The sequence below is a fragment of the Guyanagaster necrorhizus genome (genome assembly GCF_019112545.1).
Source record: "Guyanagaster necrorhizus MCA 3950 unplaced genomic scaffold BT62scaffold_5, whole genome shotgun sequence".
Lineage (NCBI taxonomy): Eukaryota > Fungi > Basidiomycota > Agaricomycetes > Agaricales > Physalacriaceae > Guyanagaster > Guyanagaster necrorhizus.
In genome coordinates, this window is record NW_025064884.1 from 1,903,485 (window position 1) to 1,918,136 (window position 14,652).

A 14,652-nucleotide genomic window follows, 5' to 3' on the forward strand; every position below is an offset into this window, starting at 1 on the left:
GGAATATTCTTCGCACCAAGATCGCGCATGCATAAGCTCGCGTACAGAGAAGAGTTTACAACATGCCACAAATATTCCCATCTACGATGCCCAGGCTAGGCGTGTTCCTATGGGCTGGCACCGCTCGTCCTCGGATAATTTGGGCATCTGATGAGGTATGGAGAAGTTATCGATGAAAGGAAGGAAAGACGCAAAGAGTTGCCATGACTTGACATCTCAAAGTTACAAGCGATATCCCAACTTCACTGCGGGTTAAAAACCTTGCCTTGGAACCCAGTAAGCGATTGGGAAACGACAAAGAACACACCTGTGTACCTTGACGCTAACACATCGGTACGAGCCACAGTCAAAGTGTGTTGCCACTTGATTGTGGCCAGGGAAAAATAAATTGATTAAAACCAGACCTACAGGAACGATATTCTCAGCCTACATGCCGCATCCTAGATGTTATATGCAAGACGAGATAGCGTTGCTTCCCAGGCGTTCGAAAACAAAACAAAGAGAGAGGCGTTCAGGGTTCCCAATTTGTCATCAGCTACGGCCACACAAGTTGAACTCTCACTTCCAAAGTTCCAACATGGACATGAACTCGCTTCATACTCAAGAGGATGAGACGCTCCTCTCTGAGAGAATTTACTCCCTTGTGAGTGCGATTTCACTGGCGATGCTGATAGCCACACCTCACCGGCTTGCAGATCGACACTATAGGGATTGCAGGAGCGATTGAATCCATGCCTAGGACAACCGGCGTTCCAGTAATGCCCATGGGAAATTTAGACCTTGGCTACATTGAGAGAAGTCTGGTGAGCACATTGGCGAGATGTTAAATAAAGTAAAGATCAACTCATTCTCAGCAGGCGAACTATGCTGCCATGCCACAAACACTCAAGGCTCCCCATAAGGCTCCTCGAAACATGCCTCCCACTGACCCCGCCGCATTTGATAACTGGATCGTCTCTCTCTTTCTCCGGGAGAGGGTGGATGAAACATACCAGCACCCAGAGCGGCTACATGAGCGCGAACAGCCCCCACACCGGGCTCCACCCACCGACCCCACCGCTTTCGATGCTTGGATTGTCTCTCTCTTTCCCCAGGAGAGGGCTGATCACACACACCATCATCCAGAACGGCTATACGAGCGCGAACAGCCCCCACGCCAACCTCCACCCACTGATCCTGTGGAATTCGATGCCTGGATTGTCACTATGATACGAAGCAAGAAGGCCGACAAGACCCATCATCGCGACGCTGTTCACGATGAACAACCCAATTACACATTTGTAGATATGTCATCGAGCGGCCCATCGGGGTCAACGACAGCAATGACAGGACCCTCGTACCCTCAGCTTCCATGGTGGATCGTGCCCCCTGGACTCCCTCCACTGCTCCACAACCCACGCCCCGTCGTCGCCACTACAACCCCGAGCTGGCTCACTGGCACCAACGGAGGGTCGTCGGTTATGTTCATGTCCCATGCGCATATGTAGCGACGTCCAGTTGTATCTACAAGTCTCATTCAATTTCTTTTCAGAATGAGAATATCTTTCCAAACTCACTTGTTCGAAGTCTGCAAGCCCATCAGTTCGAAGTACGTTTTGTGTCAGATGTGTCGACGAGCAGAGATGACGGTGCCATTCGCCGACTGGTCTTCCTGTCATTGGCTGCTCTTCGTCAGAGAGAAGTCAGCAAACAATGTCACTGGTGGCAGTAATGAACAGGCAGAAGGCGTTGTTCCCAGCAGCGGGCTCACGTATTTGCTGGCAGTGGTGGTCGAGAGGAAGGATGACGGAGTCACGTCACATTTCTCTTTGCCGTAGACCTCAACGTCTGCAATGACTCGATATTTCTCTTGTTTGTCTTTCTCCCTGCCTATCTTCATACCTCTGACGGGCGCAAGATAGTATTCTATTTCTGAAGAAGGAAAAGGCATGCTATCTTAGCTTTTCTGTCGCCTTCTCCTACTGAGCGAAAACATTTTACAGACTTTCTCCTGCGATTTTGTTTACTGTGGCTCAACAGAACCGCCTACGTGTGTGTCGAGTCGCTCGCAGAATGAAGGGCGATACTGGACGGGTGATGCTGGACATGGAGCGGGATCGTCGTTGGACTAGTAAAATCGACACGGAGACGTGCTTCTGTTCGCCATCCTCCTCTTTTTCTGGCTAGCATGGGCTTCCCGTACCATGGATCATGCAGAGGGAGAACAGAACTAGGTGCGTTCCCCCTGCTTTATTACGTTCTCCCAATCCTGACCTCGATATTTAGGCCCAAGAGCGCCAAATCGACTCGTTGTCGAGGATCAGGTTTCCCTCTTTTTCTGTCTTCAGCACCGAACAGCGTTCGTTAATCTAGACTACGAGTCTTCGAGGTGGAATACACAACGATTCCGCAACTCAGGCTAGGACGTTGGGCTGACTACGAGGTCTAGCTTGACAGTCTGAGATGTTTGTAGGCCTCTTCAGTGGGAAGAAAGGTGCGGCAACCGGCAAAACATTTCTCGTTCAGTGGTGTTGCGGCCATCTCAAGTGCATGTTGCCGTCCACGACGATACTTCCTGGGCTACGCCTCATATAAGATGTTATTGGAGACGTGGATCAGCGCCGGTTCCGCTTCGCACAACATCCAAGTATCAACTTTGGAACATGAGTTGCTACGGTCGAGTAATTGAGCACCTGGGAGGGGACAGCACAGTGTTCCGTTCAATACAATGTAACTCGTTCCCTTTGTGTTCTGTATTTGTTACTGACGATGCTTATAAGAACTGGATTCTGTTGTCAGTTCAGATAATCCGCTTCATCAAACATGACTGCTCCTCAGCCAGGTTGGTGTCTGATGTTTTCGCTACATTGGCTTACTTCGCTGACGAGTCTTGTACAGCGAACGCATACATACTAGCTCTTCCTAATGAACTCCTCGAGGAAGTACTGTCACCCATCGAAACATTGACGGGCTGGTATTTATATTTGCCTTTCATTCTGTTTCGACTATGCCTCATCGCCCAGTAAACAAACCCATTGTTTCAATGCGCTCTACATCCCAGCTAGCGATGACATCTTTGTGGCCGCTGTTTGGTTGCTCGACTAAGATTTGCTTTGACCGTATCATGCGGATTTTTCTGTGGATCTGATGTACCTCTGTCTCCTGTCAGTGAACCAACTGGAGAGGGTGTCCATCATGAAAACATGAAAACATTGCTGGCGCTGTCTTCATTATAACTCAGAGTACGATGTCGTACTATCCGTGAGTACCGTATATGATCGCCTTCCTATCTTTGAAAGCCCTAAAAGTTATCTTGGACAGACCACCCACGTGAAAAAATAGGCCTGCTACCTCGGCTAATGCGTTAATCCGTCCTTTCTTCCTAACGGCTACCATCTGGCAATGTCAGGGCGAATATCGTCAAAGGTCTTTATTCCGAGTCCGTAAGCTGGTGAACCTAGTTCAATCGCTGGCGTTCTGGAGCAATCAGAACCCGGAAAATCGACACACGGAAGGAAGCTCGCTCTGGTTCGTGGAAAAGTTCCTTATCAATCCAAATAGTTCTAATCGTGCTTTGTAGATTCTTCATGGCTCTGCCGGGTATGTTGCGCTCCGATGAGTCGGATACGGTATTTATTCAGGCAGACATCAGCCACAAAAACTACCTTTTCTTGAGGAGGCTTGCTACCACTCTACCCGTGGACACTTTTCGCTTCGACTTTCGGTAAGTGATGGTTGGTCATTTTCATCTCTATCACAGCTAACCATATCTTAGAGGGCACTTCGAATCACCTGGTATTTGGCGGCAAACCTCATTAGAACAGGATGTCTTGGATCTCCATGTCGTCACAGAATACCTCACAACCTATTTTGGGTACCATATCGATTTGATTGTCGCCCACTCTCGTGGTACGATAGTCGCCGTCCGCTGGCTATGCACAACTGAGGAAGGGAAAAGTGTTTCGGGATTTGTAAATGTGTCCGGTCGATATCGCATCCGAGTGAGTGTTCCTCCATGCTACAGGCAGGGAAATGTCAAACTGAACGTGTTCTCCGCAGGGCATCTACGGTGAGGGCGCTTTCCTGATTCGCAGAATTTCTTAGCTCACGACGATCGAATATGTAGATGACGATGAAACCAAGGAATGGAATGAAAGCTTCGCTGCTCAAGGATACCATCTCTTGAACCTCAAAGCCTTCAAGATCAAAGTTTACCCCGAAGACATAGACACGTTCGCTAATTTCGATGGGTCGCTGGTGGGATCCAGGTTCGCTCAAAGAACTGATGTTCTAACGATACACGGGGTGCTGGACAGGACAGTGCCAGTGTATGTTGCGTCTCCGCTGAGAAACAGTTTGCTCATCTTTATTGGGTACGACGCCGTGCTATACGTAAAGACCCTCAGCAAGCGCTACCCTGGGATGCACTCCTTACACCTCATGGAGAATACGGATCACAACTGTACCGGACGGTACGATGAAGTGGTACGGACCATTTTTGATTGGTGGGATAGCCAATTGAAGGGGAAGCTCCAGTCAGGTGTCTGGAAAGGGACGGAAGATGTGAAGGGCAAACTGTAAGACCAAATATTGTCTTTAATGTAATGCACGCTCCATTTGTTGATAATAGGAGTGGTCCGATGTCGTAACTGCTGCTTAGTTCAAAAAACCGACAGCCCAGCATACGCCGTGGCGTGACAGTATTACGCACGTGACATATGACATGTCGCGAGTGTAACACTGTAGAAGTGGCAGGCTTTACCAAGAGAAGGCTCGTTTCCGAACACTACCATCGTCTCATCACAAAAGCAGAGTCAGGTATCACTTGATGAAGATGGGGAAAGAGTATGTCGTTGAGCTTATGATGATAGGTTTACTGACCGGTTATTTAGTGCCACAGTGCATCACTCAGTATTGGAACAGCAATGCCTCTCTGCTTGCAGTGTAATAACTGTTGCGGGACGACACAAGTACCTGATGTCAACCTTATATAAGCATAGACAGTTTTGTCCTGAGTCAACAGTCAATTGCCTTTAAGCAATTGACCATCATACTCAGGTAAGTAGTAGTCATATGTACCTCTGCCTTTAAGCAATTGACCATCATACTCAGTCTGGCCTATTATCCACTGTGTAAAAGTAACCTGCCTGCAACAGGTTATGGGCCCTGCACTTTAAGGCCTATTTCGAGTTTTTTTTTCCTTTGCATCTTGCCTGTGCCCTGCTATCTCCATCAGTCACTTCACTACTGAAATGATATCACCACATACATTATGCCATCCTTTGACACAATCAAAAAAGGCTTCGACAATCTAAATGCCTCCAACTATGGCAAGTGGGAAGAAAACATGTCGGCCTTACTCAAAACTCACCACGAGTATCTTATCACCATTGGCTGTGACCCTGAACTGGAGTTTGCAGACTCTAAGAAGCCAACATACCAGGAGAGGAAGGACTGGAAGGACTGAAAGGAAACTCAGGTATTGGCTGCTGACACAATCTACCTCTGCCTTGATGAATCCCAGAAGGCTCATGTCAAGAACTGTCTTGATGATCCAGAGAGGATGTGGGACACATTAAAGGCACACCATCAGCAAAGAAAACCGGTGACTCGATTTGTAGCCTATGACAGCTTCTTCAATCTCAAGAAGGAGACAGAAGAATCACTTTCAGACCTTGCCAGTTGGGGCACTCAAATCATGAGTCATATCTGTGCTCTGCATTCTGCTCATTTTGGCCTTCAGCAGTTAGAAGAAGAGCTTCTCATTATGGCCCTGATTTGTGCACTCTCTCAGCCCAAATTTGAAAACTTCATCAAATCACTATTCCTTCTCTCCAATAAACTCACTCTCAAAAGACTCCACACTGCATTTCACAATAAAGAAAACAATCAGAAGCTGTGTGCTGGTGATCCAGCAGTCTCTGTTGCTCTCAAAGCCACACCTTTCTATTCAGCCACAAATCAGACTACCAATGCCACTGCAAAATGTGGATGGTGCCTTTGCGAGAATCATGCAGAAGAAGAATGTATAATCAAGAAGTTTTCACTTAAATGGGACCATGAACATGCTGCTGACTGTACTGCTGGAAAGCATTGTCACAAGAGGGCTGAAAAGAAGGACTCAGAAGCTGCTAACTCTGCCAAGACAAAGGAGGAGACTGCTAGCCAAGCAAGTACTGATTTATCATCACTTGCTGTGTCTCATTGGAATACTGATACAGATGCTTCTCATCATATGACCCCTCACTGACAATGGTTCTGACTCTATGCTCCACATGTCATTCCCATTCGTCTTGCAGATAATTCAGTCATTTATTCAGCAGAGATTGGGTCAGTAGTATTGGAGCCAGAGATTCAGGGGGAGAAAGGCTTGGTGGTGGAACTTCTTGACATATTACATGTACCAGCATTGAAAAGTAATCTCTTGTCACTCTATCATCTTACATGGGAAAAGGGATTTAGGATCTCAATTGCTGGATCAGATGTCACTTTCAGCCAGGGTGAAAAGATCCAATTCACAGCAACTGTAAACAAGAGCAATATTGGCTATATCAATGCTACCACACATTCATTCTCAAAATCGACCACTATCATTGCAAACTCAAGCTCTACAAGTACCTGCCAGATGGACAACACACTTTGGCACAGACATTGCTGTCATTGAAACATGGACACTATATGGCACATGTATACAAAGCAGCTAGTAACTGGAATAAAGCAAGAGTCAGATCCCCCAACTGATCCTATCTGCATACCATGCCTTGCTGGCAAACAGCATCACCACAATGTTTCTCATGGCCCTTCAGAGCAGAAGAAACACCTTCTTGAGCAAGTATACAGTGATATCAAAGGTCCAATGCCTGTCACAACTCCAGAGGGCTATCGCTACTGGATAATATTCATCTACAGTGCATCTGACACTTGGGCTGTCACACCTCTGAAGTATAAAAGTGATGCCTTTAATGCCTTCAAGCAGTTCAAAGCATATGCAGAGAATACCCACCCAGGACTCAAAATCATTAAGTTTCAGGAAGATAAAGATGGTGAATATATGGGAAAGGAGTTTGTTGACTTCTGTGCTGAGCATGGGATCAAAAGATGACATACTGAACCTGATGAACTATACCAGAATGGCACAGCAGAATGAGCCAACTGCACAATTGCAGAGGCCATCACTGCCATGCTAAATGAGTCACATCTCCCACCATCATTTTGGAACCTCGCTCTCTGAGTGTTCATTCATGTCCAAAATCACATTTCCACAGATTCTCTTCCAAACACCACACCCTTCACAGAATGGGACTCAAATCACCAAAAACCAGATATATCCCACTTTTGTGTGTTTGGATGTCTTGCATATATGCTAGTACAAAAAAAGGGACATCGAGCATTAGAGTCACACACCCAAAAATGTATCTTTGTTGGATATCCAGAGGGAGTAAAAGGCTGACTATTCTGGAACCCATCTACACAGCAGTTTATCACCTCCAGCTATGCTGTATTCAATGAGTATGTATTTCCTGAAAATCACAAAAATATTATAAATCCTCTTGGTGATGATACATCTCTCACAAACAGATATAACAGCACAGATACTGCTATACCTGATGCAGCGATGCCTCATCAAGGGGGAGAGAACATACCTACTGATAAGCTATCTCTGCCATCTGAGCAACTCCCATCATCATCATCATCACCATCCTCGCTAGCTCCATCCACTCTATCAAATATGCAAACACCTTCAGAATCACCTCTTACTCCACTATCAAGTCTTCTGACATCTTCTACACCCTCTTTACCACTTTTACATCCTCAGGCACACTTTGAGCCACAATACAACTTTAAAGATCTTATAATCCCATCTCCAAACACTGGACATGGTTTTTACTGTAAACATTCTGGCACCAATGCAATAAACTCACTAGACTCAAATAAACCTCTTTCTGATCCTATTGAGGAAACCACTGCTGAGCCAGAGCTTACTGAGACAGATGTTGTCACAGGAATGACCTTTGTATTGCATGATGATGACTATATCACATATACAGAAGCTCTTGAGCTTGCATTTCAGACAGCAGTAGAGATGGCAAACCAAGCATCTGCATCTAATGATGAACCAAAGACACTTGCAGAGGCAATGACTTGGTCAGGAGAGGAAAGTGAAAAATGGTATGAGGCAGCTCAGCAGGAATTGAATGCACTGCAGGAGAGTGGCACCTTTGAGCTTGTGAAGCTCCCTCCAGGGTGAAAGGCTATAGGTGAAAAATGGGTCTTCAAAGTGAAGCATAACCCTGATGGATCCATTGAATGCTACAAGGCATGCTATGTCGCAAAAGAGTATTCACAGTGGCCAGGTTTTGACTACACTGAAACCTTCTCTCCTACTCCAAAATGGGCAGCTATCTGAACAGTCCTCACTCTTGCTGCACTTGAGGACCTAGAGCTCTGGAGTGTGGACATCTCATCAGCATTTCTGAATGGTGATCTAAAAGAGGAGGTATACCTTCAACAACTAGAGGGATTCAAGACAAAGGACGAGAGCTGGGTGCTTTGTCTCTTCAAGTCCATCTATGGACTGAAGCAGGCTGGATATAAATGGCACAAAAAGCTCCACAGTGCTATGACCAAGATGGACTTTGACAGAGTATGCTGTGAACACAGTGTATAGGTGTACAAGAGAGATGATGCTTGGATTATTGTTCCAGTGTTTGTCAACGATGTAACAATTGCTGCAAAGTCCATGGAGTCTGCATGACATGTTGTTGATGATCTCAAGAAGCACTTCAAACTTCACGATCTAGGTCCAACTTCATTCCTCCTCAGTGTCAAAATACACAGAGACCATCTAAACCAAACACTCACACTCTCTCAACCACAGTATATCCAAAAAATCCTAGAATGTACCAGAATGTCTGACTGTAACAGTGTCAGTACTCCTCTTGATCCACACACTAAGCTATCCAGCTCAATGTCCCCTGCTACTCCAGAGGAATGGAAAACCATGCAGCATATCCCATATCTTCAAATTCTTGGCTCTGTAGCATATCTGGCCATTGCCACTCATCCTGACATAGCTTTTGCAGTCAGTGTCCTATCACATTTTAGGAAAAACCCTGGATTGAGGCATTGGGAGGCCCTGAAATGCCTCCTCAGATACATAAAGGAAACAATCAACCTAAAATTGACATATTCACCTGATGCTACAAACCCAGACCTGTTCAAAACATACACAGATGCAGATTATGGTGGAAACCCAGACAATGGACACTTGACCTCAGGATATGTTGTCAAGATGGGCACAGATGCAGTCAGCTGGATGAGTCAGCTACAATCTATAGTAACCTTATCGACCACAGAGGCCAAATATGTGGCTGCCATCTCTGCTGGACAGGAAATTCTGTGGCTGCAAAACCTGTTCACAGAATTTGGCTTCCATCATCTGTCACCATCGCCACTGCTGATTGACAACCAGTCTGCTCTCTCTGTTGCTTGCAATTCTGATCATCACAGTCATGTCAAACATCTTGACCTCTGCTTCTACTGGTTATGAGACAAGGTTGAGCAGGGGCACATACATATTGAACATCTTTGCACAGAAGATATGCCTGCTGACATCTTCACAAAGGCCTTAGGGAAGGAGAAGATGACTCACATGATCAGGCTATTGGGTCTTAAACTCTGAGAAGTATTGTGTCAAGGGGAAGTGTTGTGGGATAACATAAGTACCTGATGTCAACCTTATATAAGCATAGACAGTTTTGTCCTGAGTCGACAGTCAATTGCCTTTAAGCAATTGACCATCATACTCAGTCTGGCCTATTATCCACTGTGTAAAAGTAACCTGCCTGCAACAATAACACATTTTTAACATCTGGATATGAGCTTCCACCTCACATCTGAAACAACATCCATGCCCATATCTTGCCTACAACTGCAGAAGCTTGTCAAATTCCTCAGAGAATTCTTGCTGCAGAATATGACCTCGTATGCTACCAAATGGAGCTCTCTCAGCTACATGCCACCCTGCAGAAGCTAGAAAGGCAGGAGGCCCAAGTCAAAAAGTACACATCTGGATATCACTGCTACCTCAATACTCCCAGTCAATTTCCCACTGAAATTCTTCTTTTCATCTTCAAAGAAGTGGCATCCTCAGTAGCTGACCATTATTTTATGATGACCCTCAGCATATCTCTTGTTTGTTCCCAGTGGCAAAACATATATGTGGGAGAGGGATGTTCTTCTGACATCAACACAGCATTAGTGCATCTGTACAGCAAATGCTCTGTTAAAGGGCCATTCTGTGTCTCTGCAAACATGATGGGCGAAGATGAGGGTTATCAATATGACCCTGCTCTATCTTTTCTTTATCATACATACATCGGACTGCTGGAAGGAGGCCAATGTATGACTTCCAGGTCCAGAAATATTCTCTCTCGATGTAAGTGTAACAAACAATGTCCTGATGTTGTTGCATACTCTCAATCTGAAGTTCATGGAGATAGCCCCCACACAACAGTGCATCGCATTCTCCTGTGCTCTCCAATTACAGACTGTCACCCTAAAGGGTGTATGGGTCCAGGAAGTCAAGCTCCCATAGGCACAGATTAAGACACTTGAACTTGGTGGAGGTTGCTCCAACTGTCCATTTGATTGGGCAATAGTGAGCAGTGGCACCGATGCTTCCAGAGATCCAATCTGTATTGACTGCTTCTCTGCTCTTTTTTGCATCTTATGATCAGCAGCAATTTCCAGACCGATATACCTAACATCACTTCACCTAACCCTCTGGCCGACTGATTTGTACATGTTCGAAGAATGTTTTGAGTTGGTCATGTGCCAGAAATCTGTGGTGGTTCCAGGCCAGCTCGTACTTGTTCTTCAAACCATTTCGTCCCTCCAGTCTCTTAAAATCTTCAAGATGACAGTCTTGAAACTGACCAATACTGCGACTCTAACTCTTGGAATATGATGCAGGGCCCAAGGAATTTTCGAAGTAAACCAACTTTCAGCCTTGAATGTGATTTATGATCTCCCCTTTTGCATTTATCCTCAGGCTCATTAATACCAGTTATTTAGATTAACATGTGAGTGCCACCATAGCTGAAGGTGATATTCTAGGAATATATCTATATGTGCATGTATCCTCTCACTGTATAACATGCATATCTAACCTGTATTTCCTCCCAGGATTTGCCATGGAACCCCTGTTAGGACATCTTTCCTCCCCTTTGACCCCATATCTCAATAGCCTTCTCTATAAGCCATGAACTTTATGTCACCTAATAATAGATGTTTGTTTCAGTATGTTATCATAAACTCAATCATCGACCTGTCAGCCTGTGCATGAGCTGAAAAGGCAATCTCTGTTAGAAGAAAAGAAGAAACAGCTTTATAGAAGGAATATCAAGGAGCCATAGATGTTGACAGTTGAAGGCAAAGAGGCTGTGACGTGACAGCTATCCCTCCCACACTTCCCATCTTTCCTTCCTTCCACCATCACACCTGCTGGAGATGACGTCCTTCATCTCATCATGGCAGCTCTCTGCGATATCTTCTGCTCTTAATTACATGGCCAACTATGAGAGAACTGCCAGTGCATCGACCCCATTGCCTCTGCTCATTGGCATCACTGATATGAAATCTACCTTGGAGATTTTCTTGGAGTACTCATGGATTTATGAGTGGTAAGAGTAGGTTGGAAATATGTTCTTATTCTAAAAAGAAATTGAATGAAACTTGTAGATGGAGCTTGATATTACTACCATGACATGAGGGTCGCCCCTCATTTGTTCCTGAGCCAGCTTGGTGGGGTAGTAGCAATGACTGGGCATGGGTTGTGGAATGGTGGAGGGAGCCCAGGAGGCACCATGGGAGCTGAGGAGAGTATGAGGGGCCCATCATTACTGTTGTTGTCCCTGATGGGCCATTCGATGATATATCTACAAATGTGTTATTGTGCTGTTCATTATGAACACTGTCATGATAATGGGTTTTGTGGGCCCTGTTGCTGAGTATAAGGAATATGATCTAAGCATCAAATTCCATGTGATTGGTGGGCGGAATGTGGCATGGGGAGTTTTTGCGCCTGTATAGTCCACTCTGGATGTTGGCCTATATTGTCGACTCTCTCGTAGAAATAGAGAATGTTGAAGGTGTCAAGGTCAGTGGGACACATGTCATAGAGGGCCTCAGTACTGCCAACCACTATAATCAGACAGGAGAAAGGGTCTGTCTCATCAAGAGCATTATGGAGAGATGCTACCTTGAGTGGTTATGACATGGCAGTGTAGTTCCCCTGCTGAGAATAAGTCTATCTGTTTTCTTTAGCATTTGGTCAATGTGCTCATCAGAATTCTCCCAATATAGCAAGGGTCTAAATCTTCTACAGGCATTACTGCAATTCCAGTTGGACCATGCAAGATGTCAATCACGCATGCTACCCCAATAGTCTCTATCTACAGATCGGTGAGCTCTTCATTTTCATATCCATTGAGGTGGACTAGAAACCACTGTTTTCTATAACAAATTTTGTCATTGAGGATCACATTGATCTCATATCCATCTTCATTATCTATGACCACCAGCTTCAGCAGTGATGGTGCTTTCTGGTTCAAGGCATTCTGCTGCTCTGAATGGCTTGAGTAAGTTTTCATTAAAGACAGGATGGATTTTCCATGTGTAACCCCATAATCCTTTGCCACTGATGATTTCAGTGATTTTGACTTTTCAGATGGCAAGGTTCTTGTCATTAAACTGGGAAGCTTCAGGGAGTTGAGTAATGAAGGGACTCATTGTTGACATAGTTAAGGATTACAGTATTTCATGTGGATATTGAGTTGTTTTGTAGATACAATTTACTGTGTTCTTCTTGACTGGTTTAAAGGCAAGGGTGGGGCCACATAACCTAAAGTAAGATGAACAATGTAGTTAGAACTAAGTAAATGAGTGAGTGGGGTACATGTAGTATATGAGTTAAGTAAAGCATATCTCAGTCAGTGCAATAATAGTGAAATGACTGAGATTGTAAATGTAACTATCAGGTATATATACTATAGGATTGAAGTATAGGAGTATGGATAAACAAAAGGGTCTATAAGAAACAGCATACAGTATGAGTGATCAATGTGGGAAAATGTTAGGCTATTATTATAGAAGTGAGATAAGTCACAGCTCTGTCACATGAGGACTTTGGGTGAGCAAAGGATGACCAGGCAAAAGGTACTTTGATTCAGAAAAGTCATCTATCTACTGCATCATAAAGGTTTATATAGTACTTGGGTAATTCAAACAGATAAAAAACAGATGTAGAGTAAGATTATAGAGATAAGAGTAAGCATAATGGGAAACAGTAACCTACTTAGTTGAATAATATTGGTATAGTAATGTAAGGAGTCATGGGAGTAGAGTTTGACATATGTTGAGGTGTTACATATACCCTCTAGCATCTTCTCTGGTGAGCACCAATCAAATAGGAATGTAGTTGGTGTTGGTGTTGATGCCTTTATCAAAAATTGAATAAGTCATCTGCATCCAAGCTCATCCCTGGCAATGCAACAAACTCATCCATATTGACATCTTCTACAGGCTGTGAGACCACTTCTGGAGATGTCACAGATGTTGTCAAGAGAGATGTGACTGTTTCAGGATGTTTGTCAATCAGAGTAGTGCTGAATGTGACTTCTGGACTGGGATCAAGCACAAACACAGCAGCAGTCATGCTGAGAGCAGGTGAGTCTGTGGACATGGTGTTGGAAATTCTTGGTGTTGTGCAGGATAGACTCCAGGCTGGTAAGGCCAGATGGTATGAACTTGTTATTCTACAGCTCCTACAGAGCTTGTATTTATACTCTTCAGGCTTGTATCTAGAATTTACTACAACTTTCTCTTTCTCTCAAGCTTACTCATCAACTCTCAGCATGATGCCAGATTGCCCTTTCTAGAACTTTCCAGCAAGATTCCAACACATAGTAATCAGACTCAGAAGATCCATTAGAATGTCTGGCACAATGATATTTCAGGAGACTATGAGTGCAGCATACATAGATCTGAGATGATCCTCACAAATAATTACTATGCCAGAAGTCTCAGCCCTGAGTGTGTGTTCAAAGTAGCATTTCTGATTGTGATGCTGAGTGGGAGGTGCATGTTCCTGTGAACCAGAGCCACATAAGCTCAAGCCATGTTTCTGAACAATGGCAACTTGATTGAAGATGGCCTCTAACATAATCTCCTCATGGCAGACCAACTTGAAAACCTCAAATAACCCTCACTATTATCAGCACATTTCTTTGATGGTGGTGGTAAGAAACCATTGATTGTAGGGCTAAGATCACTTCAGATGATCATGGTGCCTTCTTTCTTCTCAAAGGCAAAGAACCCTGTAGTTGCCAAATGTGAATTCCAATGAATATGGAATCTCTCATACTCTGTAGGAGGTGCTCAATCAGCCTCTTGTTCACATCTATGGAGATACTTGTCTGTTAGAATTAAGATGCTGGTGGTTCAGAGGGAGGTGTATTGGACTCAAAGGAAAGGTATATTTTGTCATATAGAGTAAGAACAATAGGGGTTCTGAGCCAAGTCAATAGATATAAAAATGTCAAAGTATAAAGTAAGCAGTAAATATATATAAATAGAATATGACATTGAAGCTATAAAAACCAAATCTCAACA

The 14,652-nt window shown here is 44.4% G+C and overlaps 2 protein-coding genes across 2 annotated transcripts; both read left to right on the forward strand.

Annotated features, from left to right (window-relative positions):
* Positions 1-1,244: 1,244 nt before the first annotated feature.
* BT62DRAFT_928878 (uncharacterized protein) lies at positions 1,245-1,781 on the forward strand. Its single transcript, XM_043185592.1, has 2 exons — positions 1,245-1,503; positions 1,557-1,781. The coding sequence occupies exon 1, from the start codon at positions 1,323-1,325 to the stop codon at positions 1,485-1,487; it is 165 nt and encodes a 54-aa protein (XP_043043578.1). The 5' UTR covers positions 1,245-1,322; the 3' UTR covers positions 1,488-1,503; positions 1,557-1,781.
* A 1,651-nt stretch (positions 1,782-3,432) lies between these two features.
* On the forward strand, positions 3,433-4,560 carry BT62DRAFT_885980 (ectomycorrhiza-regulated esterase; the record flags this gene model as incomplete). The annotated part of the gene is made up of 5 exons (XM_043182859.1): positions 3,433-3,507; positions 3,560-3,579; positions 3,632-3,703; positions 3,755-3,984; positions 4,106-4,560. Coding segments are annotated over 5 exons (852 nt in total), but the record flags the coding sequence as incomplete, so codon positions are not given.
* Between the last annotated feature and the right edge of the window lie 10,092 nt (positions 4,561-14,652).

What these genes read in the sequence shown, in the direction of transcription:
- BT62DRAFT_928878 (XM_043185592.1), top strand. Translation starts at nt 1,323, where the DNA reads ATGACAGGACCCTCGTACCCTCAGCTTCCATGGTGGATCGTGCCCCCT.